Raw genomic sequence first — 16,164 nt, 5'->3', positions numbered from 1 at the left:
TAAAAAGGAAAAACAAAGCAAAGAGGGAGTGATTAAGGGTAGTACTATTTTTACTAAGAGTAGTCCAGAAAGGCTTCTCTGATAAAGTCTCATTTAGACATGTGAATGAAGAGAGGATCAAACCATGAAAATTTTGAGAGAAGCAACACTGTTGGCAGAAAAAGCAGCAAGTGCAAAAGCCCTGAGAAGGCAGTATGGGTCACTGTTGCAAGAACAGCTAAGACCCCAGTATAGCTGGAACGAGTGTGTAACAAGAGGTGTGTAGGTGGGGGACGGGTATAGCTCAAGTGGTAGAGTACATGCTCAGCACACAAGAGGTCCTGGGTTCAATCTCCAGTACCTCCTCCAAGCAAAAATACATGAATAAACCTAATTACCTCCCCCTCATAACAAACAATACAAGTAAGAGATGTGTAAGTGATGAGATCAGAAGGAAACAGATTGTGTAGAATCTTATAGGCCAGGAGAACCTAAAATGTCTTGAGTAAGATGAGAAGAAACTGAAAGATTTTCAACAGAGGAAAATGACTTCATTTTTACTTAAAAGGATCACTACGGCTGCTGTGTGAAGAACAGACTGTAGCAGGAAAAGTGTAGAAAGAGAGAGACCTAGTAAGAAGCTACTGTTACAGTCCGTGTGAACACAGATGATAGGGCCTAGACTAATGAGAAGTGGCCAGATTCTGGTTTTGCTCTACAGGAAGAGCCAAAAGGATCTGCTGATTGATTGGATATAGTTTATAAGAGTCCAGGATGACTCCAACATTTTTAATGTGAGCAAAGGGAAAACTACTGAGATAGAGAAACCTGGGGAGGAGAGGCTTAGGGAAGAAAACAGATACTGGCAAAACATCTAAAGCAAAATTAAGTCTGAAAGGTATTTCCGAATTTGAAAACCTCATTTAAATAGAAGAAATAATTAAGTCCGTTAAGTAAATAAAGCAGAGACAAACAATTAACATTCACTCTAAGAAATATTACGTACCTTCTCAGCAGCTTCAACAGTCTTCTGTGTTTTCTTAGCAGCGTATCTCTTGTGATCATAATACCTAGAAAAATATGTATCTCTTAATTTTTGATAAAGTCTTTTATTTTTTAGTTTCCTATTTATGTTATTTCTAATTGTACAGACTCTCAAGTCATCAAGAACACATTTTGAGCATTTATGCCATGTTGTTTTGTATGTTCTGTAGGAAAAAGTATAATACACAAACAAGATTTTAAAAAGTATTTTCATCCCAAAGTATATACAGTTAAAATAATGATATTTCTTATTCTTAACTGATTTATTGCAGATAATATTTTACCTAAAATTTATACTTAAATTTACGGCTTACTTTTTGGCATTGGCATATGCTGACAAGCTGAGATCAACATCAACAAGCAATGGCCTATTTTTCTGAGGCTTCTGCAGTTGTTTATTCTTTTGCTTTTTCTTTTTTCCTTTTGGTGGTTCAGTTTCATTTTTCTCAGTATTGAAGTCACCATCAGCATCGTCATCTTCCTCCTCTGACAACAAGTATGGATTTCTATTAAAAATATTCAATAGTATTTCACTAATGTCAATGACATCACATTTTTATTTTCAATTTTTTCTCAATGAAATTATAAATGTACTTAAATTTATTGAAATTATAAACAGTACTTAAATAGTTGCGTTATTTTAATGTAAATTTAATTTTTTCTGTATTTTTGAAGATAAATTTCCAAACAGAAGAAAAAAATTTTTAATAAATATAGTGAACAATTAAATAGCAAAACAAAGACAAGCATTAACTGCTTAACTAAGAATCCGACTTACCTTAGCAGCATCGTAACATGGTTTGTTTGTAGTTTTAACTCTTTGATTGCATTTGCAACAGGGTCACCTTGAGCTTGGGCTTCTTTCACAATTAATCCGATTTCTGTCCAATCTATCTGGTTGGCTAAAGCACTTCGAACAACCTGAATGGCTCTGTCAACTATCTGTAGGTTCATTTCTATAAGCTCTCCTTTAAGTTTGTCTATTTCCTTAAGAAATAAACCAAAAGCACTTATTACAATGTCAGTTCAAGTTACCATTTTTGAAAAAGTATCTGAAAAGGCTAAAACAATACCTGAGCCTGCTGAAGAGCTTCTAATCTGTTTTCATGATCCTTTCGGACATTATCTAATTTCTTCAATGCTTGTTTTTCCTTTTGTTGGCAAAACAAATTTTTTAAAAATTAGATTTCTTCTAATTAGGTGCTATACCTTCTCTTTCTTACCTCCTTAAACTCACTATCCCACCCCAATTTCTGCCTCCTCAATGTTGTTTCCTAGCTAGCTAAAGTTCTCCATAGTCTGCCTCCCAGGTTTAACCCCAAAGTGCTTCATGCTTCAAAATTACTTCTTCTGACCACCTACCTCCCATTCTCTATATAGGAAAGTATTTTAATTACAAGTTACATTATTGAAGCCTGCAGAATTCAAGACATTTTCCCTTATGACATAAAAGTAAAGTTTGGAGGAATGAATTCTTAGCATTAATTATTAAAATAGCTTTTTATTTTATTGCTGCTTTTAATTTTCTCAGCATTATTTCTAGTATTTTACAGAATACTCTTTTTCCTAAATTAACAACACATAGGCTCGTGGTAGTTACGTGGTCATTTACATAGTCAGTCCTCCATATCTGCAGATGCAAAACCTGCAGATATGGGAGGACAACCATATTCATTGTACTACACCATTTTATATAAGGGACTTGAGCCTCCTCAGATTTTGGTACCTGTAGGGGCTCCTGGAACAATCCACTGGGGATACCAGGGATGACTGTATATAGCATGTTATCTTATGGAACTTACATTTTAAGATTATTGATCTGGAGGAAAAATTTTTTTTAACACCTTGGTAACAGTATTACCAATTAGTTTTTGAGTGCTTGATGTAATGTTTAAAATATTTAAGAGAGGAGGGCATATAGCTCAAGTGGTAGAGCACATGCTTAGCATGCAGGAAGCCCTGAGTTCAATCCCCAGTACCTCCAGTAAAATATTTAAATTATAAGAATGGTGACTATTAAAAGAACACACAGTGATTACTAAAATAATTCATGGGTATTCCGATGCACATAAAAAACATGGGGTTCACTTACATTTAGGGGGAGGGTATAGCTCAAGTGGTAGAGTGCGTGCTTAACATGCATGAGGTCCTAGGTTCAAACCCCAGTACCTCCATTAGAGGAAAAAATAAACAAACAAACAAACAAACCACATCCCCCCATAAAAAAAAAAAACCTAAAAAAAAAAAGTTACTCAAACATGTTTACTTGTGAAGGTGCTGCCACCATGTGGCAATCCCACTATATAACTCATTTGACCCATGTGCTTTGAAATTCTGCTACTGTTAATTTTTTAAAACTAGTGGGAGAGGGAAGTTTATAAGGATTCACATAATTTCAAGTTTTTACACACGTATTTTAAGATTTTATGAATATATCAGAAAAATCAAATCCTCTTCAAATCAAGAGTGACTATGGACAATTTCTAAAAGTATTCTATGGCAAAAGCTTTGATCAAATGTGCTGTCAAAACATAGCCTATTAAACCCTCCTTGTAGAGTCATGACACATGGAAAGCATATTAAAGGACTAGTAAACTAAGTCCAATTTTAAAAAGAAAACAGTTTAATGATAAACAGATATGTACTTGTTTGTACAGAAAAAACTTTTCCCTCTCCTTTGGCCTATTTAAAAATCTCCTTGCAACACTATTCCCTTTACAGCAAAGTTTGAGAAAGCTTTGGGTTGTTGTAATAAAATAAATCATTCAAGGGAATAACTAACAGGCCTCACCCTCCCACTGTATTTTCTGGTTTAGAGACCATGTAATACTCTGATGGAGCAAATGAGGGTATACTTTTTAACACTAATAGGATATTTATCAGTATACTAAGAGATCAGGGCATTCTTACACTGCTTCTAAAAGGCTGCGCATTCCTGTGTGAGACCATCGTCTACTCAGCAAACCACACTTAAGGCTAGTTAGTTTAATATACATGTTTTTAGTAATATCATACCTGTTGTAAAGCTTTTAAGTCTATTTTCTGACCTTCTATTTTGGAATAAAATTCATCCACGGCCTTTTTAAAAAAAGAAAAAGACAATCAACTAGCTGACAAAGAAAGCAAAAACATTGTCTCCATTTCAACTTGCATACACAGAATTTTAGAGTCCATTTTGTTTTATAACACCACTCAAAGAAATTGAGCAGGTTTCCAGTAAATGTTTATATAACTAAACAGTCAAGAATCAAATTAAATCTTTGGTCTTTCATCTTGAAATAAAGTGGCAACAAACATTTCCAACAGTTTGTACTTGTGACTGCATTGATTTTTAATGTCCAGATTAAATGTCCAGTGATTGTAAAGCAAAAATATTTTCAATTTCTCAATGAAAGCAAGTTGATATAATTTTAACAACTCATATCATGCTAACTGGTCAAATACAGAATCAGAAAACCCACCTTGTCAAATGATTCAAATTCTATATATGGACATTGTGAATGTTGAGAAAACAAGAAAGGATGAAATTCCTCATACCTGTAAAACATATTTATTATATCACATTCAAGAACATTGATAAACACCCAAAGCAAATTGACTCATGCCTACATACTTACGTGAGTATGTCTTCAGTTGGTTTATCTATTTCCAGGCTTGGTTTTATTTCTCTTTTCTGAATAATATAACCCTACAAAAATCCAACATTAAAACTAGTTTCTGTTCATAATTAATAATTTACTTTCCTTGACTGATATTAATTTTATTAATTTAACTTACAAAATTATTCAGTTATAAATAATTAGCAGCATTTGTCTATTGATTATATCATGGCTCAAAATGACGTTTTTAAGGCTCAATACTGATTTGTTCATATGGACAAGAAAAAACAGGGGATAAAGAAAATGAAAACTAATGATCTGAGAAAGTGGTAGGATTATACATGTGCATTTTGCTCTTTTCTTTCCATTTTCAGATGTTCTGCAATTTTAAAAAGCCAAAAGCACTTCCAGCAGAAAAAGTCTTAGGTTCACTTTGATGGTAGGAAATTTTAATTCACTTTAATAACTGGGCAGGTCTATTTGAATTGAATTTAGCTGTAATTAGAACTTTCTCTGAATTTTTTTGGTAAGCAAAGTTATACCTTGAATAGGGAAGAAAAATCAGGTATGAGGTAAGTCAGAAGATGTTTAATAATTAGAAAGATGCAAATAAGCAAACTTTTGGAAAGTGCTGGCAAATTGAAATCTGCTTCTCTATCTAAAATCAACCTAAGAAGAAATATCTTCAAATTCTTCAACTTTTCTGGAGTACCAATAATGACTTGTACTTTCTAGAAAATTTAAGGAATACAACAAAAATAACAAAGCAACAGCAATTTTTTAAAACTGCCTTAGAATAAGCATATTACAGGTGTTACACTTCCAAATTACAATAAAAAACTTACATATACTGATTCTTCAATGAACATTTAAATTCTAAAAATCCAGATACAATAAATGTATGTGGTGCTACCTTTCCACTGAAGTTGGATGTTGTTTTCATATAGTCTTCTGCTTTCTGTAGACAAATAAGTACTTTTTCAATATCTAAGAGGGGAATAAAGGAAAAAAGTAGTGCCAATCAACCGTCAATTAAGTATCATTAAACATCTATGTAGAAAACAAAGTGCTTATGAAATAGTAAGAGTGTTCAAGAAAATTAAATATAGTTATTTCATGTTTGTAAGCAGTTTATGTAAGTAAGGGTCTGTTTTGGCCAGCCTGTAGTCCCAACAGCTTTTATTGAATCCATCTTTCCCCTCATGATCTGAAAAGCATTTTGTTCATATACTAAATTCCGATACATATATTTGGGCTTATTTCTGAATTCTTTATTCTGTGTATTCCTTCTCCTAAAATTTAACTTTTAATTTTTATAGCTTCATAATACATTTTAATCTATGAAAAGATCATTCTCCATCATTACTATTATTTCCCAGAGTTTTCCTGAACATTTTTGCATGCTTTTTATTGCACATGAATATCAAATTCATTTAATAAAAGTGCACTAGCAAGAATAACAATACCAACCTGTTGGCAATTTTGAACAGCACTGTACTGGATTCATGTATTTCAGAAATTAAATCATTCACTTCAAACATTCAATTTGTATTTTTAAAGGCACAAAAATGTTTACAGCATAAAAATTATCCTTAAGCCTTAAGAAATTATATATAATCCCAAAATATAAACATCAAGAATGATTTTTTATTTTACATAAGAATCTGCAGATAAAAATTTGTCAAAGACTAAATCTTCCATTTTCCTTATATTTCCTCTATTTTTATTATCCTAATCTAGAAGTTAAACTAGGTTCCCTTAAGTAGTTACAAAGCCTAATTCATCATATAGCCACACTATTGCACTTACAGAATTAAAATGCACAAATAATGCTATTTCTAGAAACATCCCCAGGTTCTGAGTCAGACGGTGAATAATTCAACTCCTGCAAGCCTTGTCCAGAGACTGTCTCAAGTTCAGTAACCCCTTCAAAAATTTAGTGGCAGGGAGGGAGGATATTCTAAAATCAAAAGGCAATAAGGTAGGTCAAGAGATTAAATTGCATGTTAACCAGGGATAAAGCATCACAATAGAGTAGGAAGCCAGGAACACCATATGGATAGAACACTCATAGGTCAAATGTTTTTAAGTCTAGAACTACCTGCTCATTTATCACTTTTCATGGAAATAATTGTCATAGGTTTAAAAAAAAGGAAATAAATGAAAATGGACAAAACTTGTGGTATGCAGACGTACCTTTACTTTCAAATTTTTCATCCACTTTGACATTGCCAGAGAATCCATTTTCTATTAGACAGTGTTCTATGAGAGCTGGTCCATAGGCTATAAAAGCAGAAGATATTTTTAGTATTTTTCCTATAAAATTTCATATTCAAAACAGAATACAAATGTATATCCAAATATAAATGATCTAGGGGGGAGGGTATAGCTCAGTGGTAGAGTGTATGCCTAGCATGCACGAGGTCCTGGGTTCAATCCCCAGTACCTCCATAAAAAAAAAAGTAAATAAATAAACCTAATTACCTCCCCCCACAAAAAAGAAAGAACGAAAATAATCTACTCAATAACAGTAACCAGTGAAAATAACAATTAGTTTACTTAGCTTGAAATGGTACTAAAAATGACAATTCAAGTACTTATAAAAATTTGAGACTATAATGAAATTATAGAAGTCAGTGTAAAAGTTATAGGAATTTAAATAGAATTTAGCCACATTTAGAATTATAAACCAGGAAAGCAAGGTTGGTTTAGCATCCAAAAGTTGGTTATTGTAATATACCATATTAACAAAATAAAAAAATAGAAAAATCCAAATTTACAAATTTGACACATGCTATACTAACAGATGGAAAATTTTAAAGGTAACTTTTTAATGCATTCTAATTTCATAGGAGAGGAAGAGTAACTCCCTTAGTAATCAATGGTACCTGCCTTCCCATATGTCCTCCCCAGATTCCTTAGTATAGGGATAAGTGGTGATTTTCTCAAGTATAAAAGTTTATTGGATTATCTTTAGCCTGGTTAATAAAAGTACCTGGCAGATCCTGGGATACCCTGAGACTCAACAATAAAAAACAAAAAACAAAAGAAAACCCAAAGAAAACCCAACCAAACTAAATGAGTTATTAAACCAAAATGATTCACAGTGGAAACAAAAAAACCCAATTTCTTACAAAACCACAGCTAGCACTCAAGTGCTAGACAACATACTATTAGTTTACATAACTGTATTGCTTTTAAATAAGATCAAACAGATACAGGTCAAAGTTTAAGTGGTATAACAAATTTCTTTCCTTGAAAATAAACCCTAATTTACTCAAAAGATCATTTTAAACTCCTTTCTATATTTATCAAGTTGTTTTCTAATTTTCTACTAGGAATAGATTTAAATTTCTACTAGAACTATATTTAAATGTTTTAAATATATTCCAGAAAACCATACTATCTTACAAACGTTACATTGTTCTACGTAGGATTACTCACGAAGCAATGGGTTAAGAACTCTCTTCAATAGTTCACCTTTAGGTGCACTGCTTATTATTTCAGTCAATCTGTGAAATAAAATTGACATACCTCTTAGTATCTTACATTTAATAAACCTTAGAGCAATATTCATATTCACAATACTTCCATATGTATCAATCCCCCTGACCTTCAAAATACTCTAAAATATAAGAGGAATCAGTTGATCTTATATGTTAAAAAAAAATAGGTCATAAAAATAATTTATCTAAGGTTAGTAGGCTCCTTAACAGCATCTGGGACTTCAAACCAAGTTTTCCAAGCAAAATCAATACTTTTTCAACTAAGTCATACTGCTTATCATCAGTGTGCTCACATATGACATGAAAGAGGCATTTTTATGCAACAGTTAAATGTTGTTTGTGGAGATGGGTGATATATCTTAACATCTGAAATAGCTTAACCTAATTTAGCATTTAATAAGAACTCAAAGATACTGTGGTACCCAAATCAGCATCAATATCACCTGGAAACTTATTAGAAATGCAAATTCCCAGGCCCTGTACCAGCTCTACTGAATCAGAAATGGTGTTGGGGGTGGGGGGAGACAGGAGTCCTATTTCACCAAGCCCGCTAGGTGATTCTGATGCATGCTGAACTGAGAACCACTGCTGTAGCCTATTGGTCAGCAAAGCCTCCAGCCAGAAGAGTACAGCTACAGTCAGCACCTTTCCCACCATACTCCTGTTTTTCAGCTAAACCAGAATTCTTACCTCCTTTTGCACTCTGCTCAAGATACCCATTTGTCTTCTCACAGAATAGCTAAAAAATCCCCTCACCTTACCAAAAAAATCATAAACATCTGAAATAGCATCAAACTTAAGATTAAAAAAACATATTTACTCCTCCCAAATAAGGCTTAATTGCTTACAGTTAACTGCCTATTTATGTAGTTCAAGCAACCTAAATTTAGTTATCTTATGCAAGTAAACAAAATATTTCTTATGTGGCAGTTTTTTCATATTCTGACATATGATCTATTTTACTATGTACTATAATATGCAATGAGTTAATAAGCAAAACATGTTACCTTTCCAAGGTAAGCAAAGGTTCGGCAGCTCTAGCGTGATCAATTGGATAGCGTTCACGAACGGCAAATTTAACATCATCTGACTCATCAGTTCGAAATCTTAGGATATTTAAAATTAGGTATTCATAATCTGTAAGGACAATGTTCCCCTGTAATAAAATAAAACATAATTTAATGCTTTTCCCAAATCATTCTTAAAACATTTTTAAAAATTGAGAAAGAAAATGCAGCCTCTTAAAAACTCATTCAAGACTGAAAAATGAAGTTACAAACAAAAAGCATTTGAGTCTCATCTAAACAGTGCTCCTTGCACTTTTCCAACACAGATTATGAAATAAGATAAATAAATCTAAACATCCCAAGTGTGAAACATAATGGAGGAATCTAAAGCAACCTTAAACTCACTGATGTTTCTGCAGAGGTCACTATTAGAAGCAGAACAATCTATCAACACTTTGATAACTACCAGCTGAATTTACTGTTGGTTGAGCCAGGTCTACAAACACTATGGCTTATTCATGAAAAAAAGAACAAATATATTCCAGAAGCCAAACAAAGAGCTATTGATACTTTTGCCTGCAATTTGTCTTTTAATAGCAATTAGTTATGTGGCAAAATCAATAAAGATATTTACTCCCTTTGCCCAAGTAATTCCACATTTGGTACTGTGACCTAAGGTAATAACTCAATAAAACCAAAGCTACATGCTTAAACTGCAGTTTATTTACAACAGAAAACAACTGGAAACAGCCTATATGTAAAAACTGGGAAAGCTGTAAAATACACTATATCAATATGACAAAATATTTAAAAGCTGTTAAGAAGCTATATAAAAAAAAGTAGGAAAATGATTATAATGTTAAGTGAAAAATAGGAAGACAAAAAAAATCTTGTATCCTGGGAAGTGGAAGGAAAATACAGGGAAAAATTAAAATATTTATTAAAGAGTGAGGATTAAGACTTTTAAAATTTTAATACTGTTACAGAATCTTTTCAATAAAAAAGAGGGGAGAAACCTAATGAAAATAAAACTGCCCAAAGAACACCAACTTTCAAATTTATTAGAGTGTGAAGCTAGGAGTTGTTGTATAATTAAAATATAAAGAAGCAACCATGAAAATAGTCATAAATGCTTCAGCAACTACTTAGAAGCTGGTCATAGAACATGAACTTACTGCTGCACTTGGTTGAGGCAGGTCTACAAACACCGTGGCTTTAAAAATAAGTTATTGCTAAAAACTGCTAACCATAATCTGAGCTTTCAGCAAGTTGTTAGTAGTACCATTAAATATATCACGGGATCACAGATCATCATAGCAAATACAACAGTCAGTAAAAAGTTTAAAATATTGCAAGAATTACCAAAATGTGACACAGAGACATGAAGTGAAAAAATGCTGTTGGAAAAAAATGGTGCTGACAACAAAAAATTGCTCAATGCAGGGTTGCTACAAACCTTCAACTTGTAAAAAATGCAGTATTTTCAGAAGCAAAATAAAGCAAAGCTCAGTAAAACGAAGTATGCTTGTAGATAACCTGAAGTTAAGAGGTGCAGAAAGAGTAGCACCTACTGTTAAAGGTTCTAATTTCAAAGACACCATGCATTTAAAAATTTAAACATTTATTTAACTTAAAGAACAGAAATGTTAACTGGAAAAGGAAAGTAGGGGGCTTGGATAGAAGCCCATATAGTGTCTGGTTGCTTCATAAAGTTGTGACTTCAAAAATAGATCTGGCCATTGAGCCTGGCACATAGAAATTGCTCAATAAATGCTCACTGGATCAAATTGTGCAGTTATCAAGAACATCTGGAAGATTCCAGTAAGGCAGTTACTTTCCTGAAAGGGACTTCCTTAAACCAGGGTTTCCCAAAAGTATTCTGTAAGATGGCTCCCACTACTCTCATTAAAAAAAAAAATCTGATCAAATAAGTTTTGGGAGTTTGTATGTAACATATTCCTTCTCTAGGGGACATACACATCATAGTATCATATTAAAGGCACTGGTGAGTCCTAGAGTTAAAAAAATTTTTTTTTACCTTACTTATTTTCAAAGTTCCTCAAACTTTTAAGACTATGGGATCCATTTCTCTAGGCTATTATCTCATGGAAGTGGTGTCAAGAAACATATTTTGCGAAATACTGCACTTGACTTTGATGTACTCAACAAACCACTTTCTGATCTTAACTTACTTCTCCAGAGTCTTTCTTACTGGAATCTTCTCATCACAAATTAATAAACTGACTTTCTTAAATGAGTTTGAGTAGCAATAGCCTCTTAACCCAAGGTCTGATCAACTCTAGATGAACCATACATCACAATTCCAGGCATGAAGACTAGAAGGTCAAACCCTGGTATAAAGAGAAGAAAGAGCAATCTTGAAGCTCTACATACCTCTTTTAGATACCACAGTGAGTAGTGAAAATTCCCAAGCACATACTCTCACATATAAATCCTGAATATCTATTTCAAACTCAACACTAACTGGACCACTGGAACCTAGACAGCTTGCAATTACTTAAATTCTAGAGATTTTCCCCTCAAATGAAAAAAACTCTCTTGTTTCAACTTGGGGCAGCAGGGTGGAGTTGGGGGGGACCATAAATAGGACACTGAATATAACAGTGGTTATTTTGGGATGAGGAACTGGTTGGGCTAGGAGTGGTAAGACCTTCCATTTTAATTCTATGAATTTCTCTATGTACTAAGCATGTATTTAGTACTAGTTGTATAAACATTTTTCATTTAAATGATAGTCTAGGTAATTCTAACTACTGTCCAAATGAAAAAAAAGAAAAACTGGACAAAATAAACAAAGTATATCTTTTAAGAAACAAAAAATGCAAACAAGGAAGTAAACATTTATAGGACCAAAACCTAGAAGAAAACTCAGAAAGGTGAGCTCCACACTTGCAGCTACTTTTTCCCTAGGATCAGTTATCTAACAGTTAAGAAGTAGCTGACAGGCTGAGAAGCTGAGCATAAATTCTGATAGACTCACAGAACAACTAAGGAGAATAAAAACTGGAATTCAGGGTCTAAGTAAAAGGTGTGTGTTGGGGGTGGGGGGAATATCCCTGATAAGTCCAGTTATGAATAGAGATCCCAAAAGGCTGCATCCCAGGAGAAGCAGTGAATTGGAAATATTCGAGCTCTCCCAGGCCCAGCTCCTAATCAATTCAATTTTTGACTGGAGTAAAGTAATCTGGGATTACTTGTGTCCTCAGCTACTTGTCAAAAGCAAATATCCTCTCTCAAGAAGAAAACATTGTTCTAGGTCTCAAACTGTATCTATACTCTCCTACTCAATGCCTGGCACACGATAAAATAATCTGCCATGTGAAGAGACAGGACAATGTAATTAAAATCAAAGAACAGACTATAAAAACAGGCACTCAGGTGGATCAGATAATAGAAAATTACAAACGATTCTAAATGATTTTTGTCTGATAGCAATAAGCTTAGTGAATTAGAAGATAGGTCAAAAGAAAATACAGCTGAATTTAACTGATGAAAAACAGGAACTCACAGATTCTAGCACTTTGAACCCCAGAAGGTAATTACAAGGGAAAATCAACTAGGCACATCATAGCAAAACTACTGAAAACCAACGACAAAGATAAAAAAATTTTAAGCACCCAGATAAAAAGGAGAGATTACCTTCAAATGAGCAATAATATGATTGATACTGGTTTCATTAGAAACAATGGTCACCAGAAGACAATATACTATTTTTATAACTGTCAAAAGGTTATTTAATGAGAGAATCAACTAGATGGCAAAACTGGTTCTAAGAGGAATGAAGTACTTAGAGTAGGCGAGAGAAGAGTAACTGTGTAAGACTGCCAACTTAGGGCAATAAAACTGCTATCTCTGCAGGTATCTTTTCTCTAGACAGAAATAATTTAAATCTCTACTAGATAAAGTTAATTTGCATCAGTTTTCTGCAAGTTAAAGTCCACCCTTGCCAAGTTGTAAAAGAGCCTAATCAAGAGTAAATAGCTAATCAGCAGGGGAGGGTATGGCCCAGTGGTAGAGCACATGCTCAGCATGCACAAGGTCCTGGGTTCATTCCCTAGTACCACCTCTAAAATAAATAAGTAAACCCAACTGCCTTTCCCCTGCAAAATAAATAAAATAAATAATAAATTTTTAATTAATAAGAAGAATAAATAGCAAATCAATCAATGATACACATCCCTAGAGAAAAAAATAATCGCCAGGAGTGCCTGCTTGACAATACCTGGCAGGACACTAAAATGCATCTTGCCCTTTTTGTCCCTTTTCAAATTTTTGACAATTTTTCATTGTCTCTTCTCATGATCATAACATCTAAAATTATTCTTGATTACACACATATACACACAAACAAGCTACCTTCTTTGCTTCTTGGACTGATTTATTTACACAGGTGCAGCAAGAAATATAACTAACATATATAAACCTCCTTGGACTATAGTCAGCAAATGTAGAGTCCAACTGTATTAAGCAGTTACTGAAGCGATAATAATCACTGCTGCCTGGAGAATTTGTAAGAAATTTGGGATTTTATTTTCAATAGTCTCTATTAATCCAAAGACTTAGAATTATTTGCTTCTAACTCAAATATAGAACCAACCAAATTATCACTATTGGTTTCACCTGTGGTATGCCAATAAATGTATGTAAATTCCTCTCTACCTAAAGTCACTCAAATCTAAGGGATTAATGAGAGCAAACTACCATTTAAAGAATATATTATCCCAATTTGCAGAAGTATAGTCTACTAAATTAGAAGGTAGACAATGGGAATGGGTTTTATCATATAACCATCATAAAAATAGTATCAACACTCTGGAAAAAACAACCACAGATTCTCTTCAGTTTATTCAGTCCTGTGTAATTAATTCTGACTGTCCTAGATCATATGTTAACACTATTTTCATGAAAGAATTTGCTTCTAAAGAGAATCTTACAAATCCTAAGTTGGTCCCCTGACACAGTCTGGCATCTGTCCAAGCAGTATTAGCTCAGACAATATGAGTCTATTATTCAAGAGCAGAGGTCAGTAAACTTTTTTCATGAAAGGCAAGATAATAAATACTTAAGGGTTTGTGGGCTACATATGGTTTCTATTTCATTTTTTTGAAGAGTTTTTTTTTTTAAATGTAAAAACCATTCTTAAACTCAGAGGTTTTACAAAAAAGGAGCCACAAACTGTAGTTTAACAACTCCTGTTTAAGAGTATCTGGTATGTCCTTTTTACCAACGTTCTGAGACTACCTTTGTTGAAGACCCAATTTATAACAAAATTATGGAGATGGAACAGGCTAGTAGTTGCCAGGGTGCAAGGATGGGAGGAAGAGGGGTGGATATCACTATAAAGGGGTATCACAAGGAAGACCTCTGTGGTTATGGAAGAATTCTGCATCCTGATTACAATGGTGGTTACACGAATCTACAGTGGCAAAATGCATAGAACTACATACATACATTGTACCAAAATCAATTTCCTGATTTTGAAATTGTAATGTAATTATGAAAGATATAACAACTGAGGGAAACTGGGTGAATGGTACACCAGACCTCTCTGTTCTATCTTTGCAACTTTCCGTGAATCTATAATCATTTCAAAACAAAAGTTTTTTAAAAATGTTTTTAAGAAGGTTATCACACAAATTTTTTAAACTGACCACTAAGACCACATACAAAAATCTGTTTCAGGTGAGCAGCAGCTGCAGCTGCTATTGCCTGCAGGGGAGGGGGCAGAAAGACGGTTAAAGGAATCACTTGCAAAGAGAAGTGCATAGACAGTTAAAGACAAGCACAAGGATCAGCAGCTGGTCTTACTGCCCCCGACCCACATCTCTGTCAGTAACTAATACAAGTATGTTCACTTTGTGATAGTTCACTAAACTGTACACTTATGATGTATATGTCACATCTCTAACAAAAACCTTAAAATTACTACAAGCATGTTGTAAAAACATTCGTAAGAGATAAAAAAACAAACATAGCTCAACATTATTTTTAAAAATTACATAGTATTCTATTAGTTGGGTCTCTCTTGATTATTTAACCAATCTCTTATTCAAAGACATTTAGCTTTGAATAATGGAGTTGCTTGGAGTCTAGTTAGAAGAGAAAAATTCCACTTATGAGGAACAACCAGGGACCAGTTTCCACCTAACAGCTGTGATAAGTCTGACCCAAGTGACTCATGCAAGAAATAAATGGAAACACTTAATAGGTAACAGTCACAAAGAAATGGAGAACACCAAAATACAACCAAAACATTTAGGTTCTTCCCAAGTGTTATACATTATAAACACCATGAATATCCTTGGTATAGTCCTTCCTGAGCACTTGCCTCATGAGCTTGTTATGATAAATTCCTAGAAATGGAATTCCTGGGTCAAAGGCTATGCACATCAACTTTAAAAATCATGTTATTATAGTGTCAAATAATCTTCCAAAAATAATGTTCTAATCTGCCCATGTTTCTCTACATTGTTCGTAACACTGGTATTGTCAGACTTTCCAGTCATTTATATATTGACAGAGAAAGAAAACTATTATTTTTATCTTTCAATAATTTGTGAATCTATACATGTATTCATGCTTTTATAAGGCATCTGTATGATTCTTTATTGAATTGTGTAATTAAGCACTTTGCCCATTTTTCCACTGGAATGATTTGTGAAAATTGCATATTAGGATTATGAACACTTTATTTACCATTCAAGTTGAAATACTTTTCCCCAGTCTTTCACTTCTGATAAATATAGTTCATGATGTTTTCTGCCTTACAGTTTTTAAACTGCCTTATGCAGTTTTAAAAATTAAGCAGTCATATCTATCAATATTTGTTTTCATTGTTAGGCTTGTAAGTATTTTTCACCCCAAATTTATCAATCTCAATCTATGTTTTCACTTAGTACTTCAATGATTTCACTTTTTATATTTAAATTTTTGAGGCAAATGGAATTTATTTTGCTGTAGGTTGCTCATGAAACATTTCCAAAATAGAATAGGTAACTAATGGAAGGA

At 33.4% G+C, this 16,164-nt stretch overlaps 2 protein-coding genes across 2 annotated transcripts in view; one reads left to right on the top strand and one right to left on the bottom strand.

The window, feature by feature from the left end:
* The window catches only part of NEMF (nuclear export mediator factor), a 46,177-nt gene that overhangs the window by 24,903 nt on the left and 5,110 nt on the right, over positions 1–16,164 (bottom strand). The window contains exons 5-15 of the mRNA XM_010966996.3: positions 9,136–9,284; positions 8,067–8,134; positions 6,819–6,905; positions 5,536–5,609; positions 4,641–4,711; positions 4,485–4,560; positions 4,039–4,101; positions 2,097–2,174; positions 1,802–2,010; positions 1,338–1,529; positions 986–1,049 (exon numbers count right to left, since the gene is read on the bottom strand). Of these exons, the coding sequence (XP_010965298.1) occupies positions 986–1,049; positions 1,338–1,529; positions 1,802–2,010; positions 2,097–2,174; positions 4,039–4,101; positions 4,485–4,560; positions 4,641–4,711; positions 5,536–5,609; positions 6,819–6,905; positions 8,067–8,134; positions 9,136–9,284 (1,131 nt within the window). The remainder of the gene's footprint in view (positions 1–985; positions 1,050–1,337; positions 1,530–1,801; positions 2,011–2,096; positions 2,175–4,038; positions 4,102–4,484; positions 4,561–4,640; positions 4,712–5,535; positions 5,610–6,818; positions 6,906–8,066; positions 8,135–9,135; positions 9,285–16,164) is intronic.
* Positions 1–16,164, top strand: part of KLHDC2 (kelch domain containing 2) — a 55,394-nt gene that overhangs the window by 35,054 nt on the left and 4,176 nt on the right. The window lies entirely within an intron of this gene.

This window comes from Camelus bactrianus, chromosome 6 (assembly GCF_048773025.1).
Source record: "Camelus bactrianus isolate YW-2024 breed Bactrian camel chromosome 6, ASM4877302v1, whole genome shotgun sequence".
Classification (NCBI taxonomy): domain Eukaryota; kingdom Metazoa; phylum Chordata; class Mammalia; order Artiodactyla; family Camelidae; genus Camelus; species Camelus bactrianus.
This window is presented reverse-complemented; position numbering and strand designations above follow the sequence as displayed.